Source organism: Hypanus sabinus, chromosome 2 (genome assembly GCF_030144855.1).
Source record: "Hypanus sabinus isolate sHypSab1 chromosome 2, sHypSab1.hap1, whole genome shotgun sequence".
Classification (NCBI taxonomy): Eukaryota; Metazoa; Chordata; class Chondrichthyes; order Myliobatiformes; family Dasyatidae; genus Hypanus; species Hypanus sabinus.
The window spans coordinates 129,500,966-129,511,354 of record NC_082707.1 but is presented as its reverse complement, the minus strand read 5'-3'; the positions used below and the strand labels follow the sequence as shown (position 1 = coordinate 129,511,354).

The following is a 10,389-nucleotide window of genomic DNA, read 5'->3' as shown; positions in this document are numbered from 1 at the left end:
AATTTCGTAGCTTTATGCCTTGTGTTCACTAAATTGATCTGCTCCAATCAGGAATATTGAGGAAACAATACATTCTTGTCGCACATTTGTTTTGGTTACGTAGGTCTGTTGTACACATTGAAGAGCCAGGGGAAATAGTGTTGCATGGGTTAATTCACTTTTTTTTGGTAACACACATACACTGCTCTTTATGGAAACTCATTTAAACTACTCAACTCTGATATTGCTATCCTCCTACTCCCTCAATCTCATCTATGCTCTTAATTGGCCTTGTTCTCTCAGTGTTCTCACACTGAAGGTCTTGATTGCTGGTCAGGTCACAGGCTTTCATACCCTCCTCCAGAGCTACCACCTTGATAATCTGCAGAAAAGATATGTTTTTCCTTAGTAGCTTGTCAATTTGACACTAATTTCCAATTTCATCTCCTCTGGCTCTCCACTTCTGTTAGTACTCAGCTTTACCAATAGGTCTCTAACTGAGCATATGGCTCAGTTAGATTTGCTCCCTTGCAGCTCCAGCTGATCCGGCACCAGCTACTCTGGTTTCATCCCACATCCTAAAGGGATTATACAGGTTGGTAGATTTGTTGGCCGCTGCACAAAGGCAGTAATGTAGCAGAATCTGGGAAAGTTGATGAGGGAATAAAATAGCATTAGAACAGTATATAACAGTAAATAGTTATAAAACAATATATAACAATATAACAATAGTATTAGAACAGTAAATAAAACAGTGTAGTGCATTTAGTGTATGATTAACACAAGTTAGTGCTTGATAGTTTGTGTAAAGCAATGGTCCAAGAGGCCTGTTTCCATGCTGTGTGACTATAAATTAAATTCACTCACTTTCATTGTTTTCCTGGTTTCTATTTTAACTTACTTATCACAGGACTTGACCTTACAGTAACAGCTAATAACCATGCCTTTGAAAACAAAAATGCCTATAATTCAAAGGACATAAGCGAGAACAAGAGTAATCCTTTGCTTATGCTTGCTCAATTAAACTTGACTGTTTATTCCTGCTCAGTTTCAACAGCATTTTGTATTACTCCAGATTTCCAACATCTGCAGAATCTCGCCTGTTTAATCAGATTAGGCTTATTATTGTCACGTGTACCAAAATACAATGACCCTCTTGTTTTGCATACTGTTCCTGCAGCACAAAAGTGCAGTGCAGGTAGACAATGAAGTGCAATATCATAAAGAGATAGATTGTGAGGTCATGTCTATCTTATCATACCAGAGGTCCATTCTAGAGTGAAAACAGCAGGACAGAAGCTCTATTTGAGGCTGGTGGTACACACTTTTGTATCTTCTGCCCAATGGGACAGTGAAAAGGTAGAATGTCTAGGAGGGTGAGATCATTGATTATGCTGGCTTCTATATTGAGGCAAGTGCAGGCAGAATCCAAGGAGGGAAAGCAGGTTTCCATGATATGCTGTGTTGTGTGCATAACTCTCTGTTTTTTTGAAGTTACAGGCAGAGCAATTGCCATACCATGGCATGATGCATTAATAAAAATCGCTAAGGGTCAATGGGACCATTCCAAATTTCTTCAACTCAACAAAATCCTCCAAGTTCTCAGAAAGAACGATCAAATTCTTTCAGGCCAACATCCCCTGCATTGAGGCTGGTGTTGGAAAGGACACATTGTTCAGATGCCCAAACTACCTTCCCAAAATAAACGTTCAATTCCAAGCTCAACATGGGAGAAGACTACTGGGCAGAGAAAAAGGCCCAAGAAATTGCTCAAAACCCTTGATAAAACGTAGTTGCAACCCCCACTGACTCCTGGGAACCTCTGGCTCACAACCTGCTGATGTTTCCTAACTCACTCTATCATTTTGTTAGGTAAGGTGCAAGGCATCAGACCACAATCACCCTATAGAAGATAGTAAAAGCCGCCAAGAGGATCACTGGGGTCTCCCTCCATACACATTGTGACATTTTCTGGGAGCGTTGTGTGCGAAGAGCCTGAAGAATTGCTGAGGATCCCCAGCACCCATCCCACGATCTCTTAGACCCACTCACTATACGGTCAGGAAAGAGGTACAGGAGCATCAGGAATAGGACTGCTGGACCGGGTAAAAGTTTTTTTTTCCCCCTCAGGCTGCTACAACCGAGGTCTTGTCACTAGGGCAGTCAGATGACAATGGAGAACTTGAACATGAACCATATAAAATGGAGGACTCGGAGGACTCGGGATGCCTCTAGGAACGCCGAGTCCATGCATACAGAAGCTACAGGAAAGGGGCATACCGGCCCACAAACTCACTAACCACATCGTCCAGCTACTAACTAGGGTATCAACATTTGCTTCAACACCCAACGCAAAACCCGAGGAGTAATCGAGCAGCCCCAAAAACCCCATCCCAGCAGCAGACCGCCCGCGCGCGAGGGGAAGGGCCGCCCCGTGACGTCATCGCGCGCCCTGATTGGCCGCCGCTTGGCATCGGCCTCCATTTTGTGCGCTGGTTTTTATTTCGCCTGCGTCACAGGGACGGAGCGTCTGTGTAGGTAATGTCGGGAGGCCTGGCCGTTATCGGGAGGCAAGAGGGACCGAGCGAGAGTGGGTGGTTGGATGAATGTTTTCTCGGTGCGAACAGAGAAACAGATCGTCGGACTAGGGCTTCGGTGAGGGCCTTCCTCTCCACCTCGGTAACGCAGGCGGGAGGGTCGGCCTCCGGGACCGTTCAGATGTTATCCCACCACCAAATGAATGGTGGGGGGCCTCTAACTGGGAATGGGAAATGCTGCTTTTATGTGCAGTTTTTTTTTCCGGTGGGGTGGTTGGAGGTGGCGGTTTTAACCGTTTCTCATGTTGTGGCTTATTCGCCACTGATGAACCACTGTGGACCCTCGGGCTGGCCAGATGCAAACCCCCCCCCCCCCCCCCAAGTAGTTCGACTCCTTTCCCAGAGAGTCAGGCAACATAGAAACGAGCCCTTCGGCCCACAATAAATACAATAATTCTGCATGATTTTTATTGAGAATGATTTCATTCTGGGCACATTCCTCTCTGCTCCCTGAATCGACGCATGCCTACACGCTGAGGGCAATGGATAGTGTCCATTTGAACCTCAACTCGCACATCTGCGATGCGTGAAGGAACCCATGTGGTCGCAGACAATGTGAAAGCAAGGCATAAGCTCTGGAGACTTGGATTGCTGGAGCTGTAGGCAATAGTTCGTACCACTTTGCCTTTGAGTCGAGTGCTGACGTTCATACGTTTCAGCAGTTTGATATAATTGAGTTTGGATTTGAGACCTTCCTATGGCACAGCTTATGTCCACTTATTGCTCCTCATGCGAGTGGATATGTAATTTGATCGTGGGTTCTCGTTACAACAGCATGCTCTTGCTTTTTTTCAAGCCACATTCTTATACGTAAAGGTTTTGGAGCTTTTGTCATGGTCTTTGGTTGCTCACATCATAAAAAGGTACTCGGGGGACCCATCTGTCCCAAGCAGGTAAATCCTTATGATTCCCCTTCTAATTAGGAACCAAGCACCTTTGTATTTGGTTTGTAAAAGCATTCCTTTCTAATGCCTACTGGCCATAATTTCACACATTCCTCCATTGATACTCAATTTAACACTCTTGTCAGCTGTACTAAGTTCTATTGTTTTCTTCCAGTCCTTCTTGGCCCAATTTCCTCTTTAGGAGTATGTGCTGCATGACGGCCTGAACTCCTTTCCCATACTATTGGTTTGAATAACACATATTCTCTGTGTTGTTGTATTTACTAACTTCTGTCTGTCTACATCTTAAGCACTGGCTAATTGGAATAGGACTACCCCTCAAGCTTTTTTTCTGTTGTTCAGTTGATTTCAACTGTCATTTTGTCTTTGATATAGTTTTGTAGGCCTTAACCCCAAAACAGTGCTATTTTTCATTCCTTTAAGCCATAACAACCTGTTTTGAATAATCATAACTAATCTGTGAAGAAGACCTACCTACTTGATCATGCAAGTTTTTATTTTGTAACCACACTTTGTATTGGATTTTCTCACTGGAGAGTTTCCATTTACCAATCAGCTACTTGTAGGTCATTTTAATCTCAATTTCTACTCGATTTTTGATTGTCATGGTAATTAAAGTGTACTTTAACCTTTTTTTCTGTTATGAATGATATGAGACCATTTTGATTATAAAGCAGTTTGTTTATTGCTCCACTGATAGTAATGTCACAATAGATCTGATTTAGTCTGCATTCAACTTTTTTGGTAATTTTTTCCCTTTGGAATATCATCAGATACAATGAGCTGCCGTGTATTCATTGGTCGATTAAGCCCTCATGCCAGAGAGAGAGATGTGGAGAAATTCTTCAAAGGATATGGGCGAATAAAAGAAATTGATCTGAAGAATGGGTTTGGGTTCGTGGTAAGATTGCTTTTCAGTTGAGTGTTCTTTTAAAAAAAACAACTTATGTATGTTAATTTATGCTTCAATTGTTGCAAAATATGAAAACTGATACTGTTTCTAGGAATTTGAGGATCACAGGGATGCAGACGATGCTGTTTATGAACTGGATGGTAAAGAACTGTGTAGTGAAAGGTAAAAAGAAAACTGCCCTGGATATTATTTTCTTTTTAATTAATATTACAATGAGTTGAGTTTGACTGAAATTTCTTCTGCAGAGTTACAGTTGAACATGCAAGAGCACGACCTAGAGGAGGGCGTGGAGGAGGACGATACCAGGGTCGCTTTAGCCCACGGCGCCCACGTAGTGAGGCAAGGTAAGACTGTCTCAGATGAACAGCTTATTTTCTATTTAGGCACCACATTGATGGTTTATAAAGACAATCCAATGAGAAATTGATTGATGTCCTCGTTCTGCTCATCTTGGGAAGAGTATGCTTTAAATAAAGTTACAGAGGCATTGGTGAGGGAATAAGAATGATGCCAAGAATATGATGACCTATGTATGAGGAGAGTCTGGGCCTCCAAAAAAGGCACACAAACAACCTCAATTCACATCCTAAGTATGAAAAAATTTTGATTGGAGATCATTGTTATAAAATAGAGGTCCAATACTTGTTATTTTTATCTACCCAATGATTGAGAATATGGAGCTCTTTGCCTCAGAGTGTTGAAACAAATAGATGCACTTATGTGGCAGACATGAGGAAACTAATAATCAAGGTTCCAGTGCTAGGAGGAAATGATAATACAGCATGTGCTGGTTTAGCTGAATGTCCAAGATTGAATATTCTACTTAAACACTTGTTCGTCATTTTCATTTTAAGAGAGGGGGAGAACTGCACTGTTCCTAATCTTAGATTTTAGAAAGACTTATTGGAATGGCTGTTAATGACCAGGCTGTGGTGTAACTCCTTTCTTAAGGAGTTGTGCAAAAGCAGCTAATTAACTAATATGGTAACTCAGAGAATTTGATTCCAACGTAGGAGTCATGTCTTTGGGGGAGAAAAGAATATTGAGTTGCTAACTATAATTGCAAGTTGTAATTATGCATTTGTTGTACACTAGTATGATGAGTTTGTACTTTGACATGCAGCACCAAGTTTTCACTTGTTTCTATGTTACCCAACTAATATCAATTAAAATTGGGATTTTCTTACATCCATCTCACAACACGAGGTAATAAAAATATTTATGATGTGACTCCATCATTATGTACAAGCAATAAGGGTAACGTGGGAAGATTTTGACCAAGCACTAAGATTGTGTACATAATTGTTTTGTATATGTGTATGTACAGTCAGATAAGCTCAGGTCAATGTATATTGATCAATCTGATGGCCTGGTGAAAGAAGCTGTGGTATCATTTGCCAGGCAGAGCAGCTGAAACAGTTTGTTGTTTTGGGTGGCTGGAGTCCTTGGTGATCCTCCAGGCCCTTTTATATTGCTGCTGTAGGTTGTCTTGAATAGAGGGCAATTCACATCCAAAGATGTGCTGGGCCGTTCACACCATTTTCTGCAGTGCCCTGCAACTGAGGGTAATATAGTTCTTGTACCAGGTGACACAATCAGTCAGGATGCTCATGATGGTGCCCCTGTAGAAAGTCCTGAGGATCTGGGGACTCGTGCCAAACTTCTTCAGCCATCTGAGGTGAAAAGGTGCTATTGTACTTTTTTCACCATACAGTATGTATGTACAGTCCAGGTGAGATCCTCAGTGTGTATACTGAGGAACTTGAAACTACTCACTGCCAACTACAGTCCCATTGATGTCAATAGGGGCTAGCCCCTTTCTCTGTTCCTCCTGTAATCCATGAGCAACTCCATTTTTTTTTACTTTGAGGGAAGGGTTATTTTTTTGGGATCACTGTGTCGGAGTTGACTTCTCTGTCATCGTTGGAAATACGGCCTGTCAATGTTGTGTTGTCTGCAAATTTGATCTGATTGGAGCTGTGCGTGGCAACAGTTGTGTTGAGGGATTGGGGTTGGGGGGGGGGGGTGCGCATCCTTACCACCTGCAGCTGATCTGACAGTGTCCAGGATCCAGCTGCACCAGTGTGGGATGCAGGCCGAGGTTTTTCTGAGTTTCTTGCCGAGCCTGGTGGGGGGGGGGGGGGGGAGATTATGGTGTCGAATGCTGAACTGTAGAAATAGAACATCAGTATCTTGTAATTAGGCCTTTAAATTTTAAACCTGGATATCTTCAAAGTTCTGTATTTCATTTAATGTAATTTGTTTCAGGAATGGACCTCCAGTTCGCACAGACAACAGACTGATAGTTGAGAATTTGTCTTCAAGAGTTAGTTGGCAGGTATGTTGCATATAACTATACTTAATTCTGTTAATTCATCTGTCATAATTAAAATTTGTTCTGAGATGAAAAATAATGAATCTGACAAAAGAGCTAATGGTTAGCTGCAAGCAGGAAGTAAAGCAAGTAGGTATGTTATATATTGCTGGTGAAGACCTACATACAGGATAGCCAAAATCTGCAAAAGCAAGCACTGCAAAAATGTAACTGAAATTTGCCTTGTCTGTGGAATGAGTGGAATTAGTTAATGGTTTTACAAAGTTTAATGCAAAATGGATTTGTGTGTGTGCATGTGTGTGTTTATGGGGCTTGGAGGAGGAAGAAGGAAGTGGGGTGGTATTAATGTGTATAATGAAAGATTAATTTTAAGCAAATTGATTGGCACACAAAGGTGCAATTTTTTTTAGATGGTGCTGTTATTTATGTTTTCTTCCTAGTGGTATCTTGGATCTTTAGGAAACTGCAAAAACCTCGGCCTGCCTTTTATGTAAAATCTTGTCAGGTGTGCTTGTTTAATATAATTACTCATTCCCAAATTTGCCTTTTAACTGTATGTGAAAGTGTTCGTAAACATTTATTGTAGTGAAACGAGCCTTTATTGTAAATGTTGTCCTTCAGTTTCCATTTTTCCGAAGCTGATGACTTAATACTGGATTTGATTCCATGGTGAGCACCTGCTCCACAATCCTATCAATCTTAAATAAGGCTGGGTATTTAAAGGATATTTCTGCTTTGCACCCAATGCCAATCTTGACATTTTTTCGGCCATATGCATGTGCCAACTAGAAATTGTGGAATAGTGTCAGGGTTCAACTCTAATGTAGATTAGCTTTTTCTTTCTTAATACGACTAAGGTTGGCTAAAGCCAACCTATTTGAAATCCTCCATTAGTACTATTAAGAGCCCATGACTTCCTTTTTGGAAATAGTGGTTGGTCATTTTTAAATATTAAAGGCAGTGAGGGTCATTTGTGCAGACAATTTGCCAAAGCTAAGCCTGAATTCTTGACTCCTGGAAGGAATGGTAGCAAGGAAAATTGATTCAAATATGTACAATACTGAACTTTTTAAATTGTCCATTTACAAGATTTTCATAATACTCTAGCTTCAAGAATATTTAACAATGACTCTGTGATTTAAGTAATTTGTCTTTGAAAGCCATTAGTTTGACATTTTTGCTTGGTTCTGTGTTGAATTGTGTACAAACCTTTTAACCAAATATTAAAACCTTTATTTACCAGCCTCTCGTATCGTTGGCCTTGTGACGAGTGACGTTTTCCTAATCGCTCTGGCTTGGTCTCTTGGTGGGCCTAGTTGAATTGCCAGTCCTACGTTTCATTCAGTTGGTGATCTGTATTATGCTGGTCTGACCAACATTGGTGGGCACTAGCTTAAGTGCTCGGGTTCGTTCCTGCGCCTCTGAAAATGCTGGTAACGAATTGTCCTAAAGTCAAAGTGTGAGAGCTGTCTAAACTAAGGTCCTTGATTGAAAGAAATACGCTAGTAGGTTTATTTGGAAGCTCGATTTGGAGTGAGTGAGGCGTCCTTGATAACAACACAAGATTTAGCAATTCCTGTTCCCATGGCGCCGCCAAAATCCACCTTTAGGATGGGTGATGTCCGGGAGGGCTCACGTGGAGCAGGTGCTGAAGAGCACTATCGTGTCGTCAGTCGTGATGATACCTCTGCAAGTTCTTCTTGCATTTGCCTGGTTGAATAGCCTAGGGAATTGTGCGGGAAGGTAATAAATTTTAATGAATTAGCTTTGGCTTCATTTGTAGTGATTTTATAAAAGACAGTGGGTGTAATGCATGTGATTTTCTAACCTAATTTATTTTATTTTATGTAGGATCTGAAGGATTACATGAGACAGGCTGGAGAAGTTACCTTTGCAGATGCACACCGGCACAAAATGAATGAAGGGTGAGTGAAATAAAGGAATTTAACTTCCATGTTAGCCAAATGACTGGTAGTTAGCATGAAGAATTTGTAAAATTGTATGTGTGAACATAGTTAAACAACATTTTACCAAATTGATCTCAAAAGTAGGAACAAAGTTACATTTGGTGATGACCACCTGTCAACTATTAGTGAATTTATATTACACTTTGGCATTAAGGATACCAACACTTAAGTTGCTTGCTTAAAAAATCTTTGAGTATTATATTCAAATAGTATTATAATTTTTAGCCATAACCTGAGCAGTTTAACATTAGCTGTTTGTTCTGTGTACTTGTTACATTTCGAGTAGAAATTTTGTGGAACAATTATATATTCTTTACATAGGGTGGTTGAGTTTGCCTCATACAGTGATATGAAGAATGCAATTGATAAACTGTCTGGCACAGAAATAAATGGAAGAAAGATTAGATTGATTGAAGAACCTAAACATCACAGGTAAGTGCTGAACAAATTTTCTGTTCTCTTATATCGAGACCATGTTGATTAGATTTGAATTTACTGAATGACTTAAAGCAGTTCCTTAGTGTGAAATTTTTCGATCATAAAACGCATGGCATACTTCAATTGATTTTGTATTAGTACTTTTGGAGAAATGGGGTGGATGCAAAACTTGTGAAGCTGTTAGTACAGAGGTAAAATCATATTGAAAGCCAGGAAGGAATTGTTTGGTGTTCAGATGATAATCCAAATACAGAATCAAATTCAGATTTTTTTCCACTAGTGACTTTCAGGATATTTTGAAAACTAGTTCTGCAAGGAATAATTTGGCTGTCAATTGAAATGCCTGTTTTTTACACAGTGACTTTCAGAAAATAGCACCTGAGTATTATTGTTTTTCCCTTGCAGATCTCGCAGCAGGTCACGTTCACGTAGCCGCACGTACTCCAGGTCTCGTAGTCGTTCTCGCTCCAGGAGCAGAAAATCGTACAGTAGGTCAAAGAGTAGAAGTCGCAGTAAATCCCGTTCTCGCAGCAGATCCCGTGCCTCGGTCAGGGAGCAAAAAGTTCGTTCGCCTTCACCAGCCAAATCTCCTGCATCATTGGAGCGGCCACGTTCTCAATCTCGCTCGCGTTCTCGGTCGTTGTCAAGGTCACCTTCTGGTGCAAGTGCAGATTAAGCTATGGGCGATGGGTATGTTATAACTAAGGTGGTCGTATACCCAAGTAAATGAAAGTTATAGAAAGTAGTTCATGTTTAAAAAAATATGAAACTTAATTTGTTTGCTTGGGACCAGAGTGCTTGCAATTCTTGAAAGTATGTTTGAATTGTATTGTTTACATATGCAGTCCTTCAAAAAAATTGTGTATGCCCATTTATTCCACCAAAATGTGCAATTAATGAATTTAAAGATGTCTCTTGATTTGTATCAAAACCACGTTTTTCCTTGGATAAATAGTGTATTTCATTACATTATGTTTTTCTTTGAATAAAAGTTGCAAACCTAGTTCATTGAAACTACTCATTTTTCCACTATGTGGATATTTTATTGATATGGTCTAAGATCTTGAATCTGAAATTTGTTCAGTTCTTCATTTATGAAAGAACTGAAGTCAGTAGTGACTTGCCTTCCAAATAGTACTCTGTTTTAGGGTTGGAGTAGCTAACAATAATGATTTATATTCCTCTTGATTTGTTCACAAGTTTAATTGTGTCTTACTATTTTAAACATTTGAGTGAATTCTTGCCTGTTTGAAGT

General features: G+C 40.4%; 1 protein-coding gene across 6 annotated transcripts; it reads left to right on the top strand.

Moving 5' to 3' along the window:
- Positions 1-2,369: 2,369 nt before the first annotated feature.
- On the top strand, positions 2,370-10,137 carry LOC132383736 (serine/arginine-rich splicing factor 5-like). 6 transcript variants are annotated; one of them, XR_009508760.1, is made up of 8 exons: positions 2,370-2,517; positions 4,255-4,382; positions 4,486-4,556; positions 4,640-4,738; positions 6,663-6,732; positions 7,170-7,234; positions 7,973-8,654; positions 9,018-9,086. XR_009508760.1 is itself a non-coding variant. In XM_059954937.1 (8 exons), the coding sequence occupies exons 2-8, from the start codon at positions 4,260-4,262 to the stop codon at positions 9,808-9,810; spliced, it is 819 nt and encodes a 272-aa protein (XP_059810920.1). In that variant the 5' UTR covers positions 2,375-2,517; positions 4,255-4,259; the 3' UTR covers positions 9,811-10,137. The 6 variants fall into 6 exon arrangements, 2 of the variants coding, with proteins under 2 accessions (XP_059810920.1, XP_059810926.1); XM_059954937.1 differs by lacking the exon at positions 7,170-7,234 and adding an exon at positions 9,540-10,137 and having other exon boundaries at positions 2,375-2,517; positions 8,581-8,654; positions 9,018-9,128; XM_059954943.1 differs by lacking the exon at positions 7,170-7,234 and adding an exon at positions 9,540-10,137 and having other exon boundaries at positions 2,495-2,634; positions 8,581-8,654; positions 9,018-9,128.
- The last annotated feature ends 252 nt before the right edge of the window (positions 10,138-10,389 follow it).

Excerpts from the sequence above, each read along its gene's own strand:
- LOC132383736 (XM_059954937.1), top strand. The coding sequence starts at position 4,260 with ATGAGCTGCCGTGTATTCATTGGTCGATTAAGCCCTCATGCCAGAGAG. Across the intron at positions 4,383-4,485 it reads AGAATGGGTTTGGGTTCGTG|GAATTTGAGGATCACAGGGA; the intron begins GTAAGATTGCTT and ends TACTGTTTCTAG. Across the intron at positions 4,739-6,662 it reads CGCCCACGTAGTGAGGCAAG|GAATGGACCTCCAGTTCGCA; the intron begins GTAAGACTGTCT and ends AATTTGTTTCAG.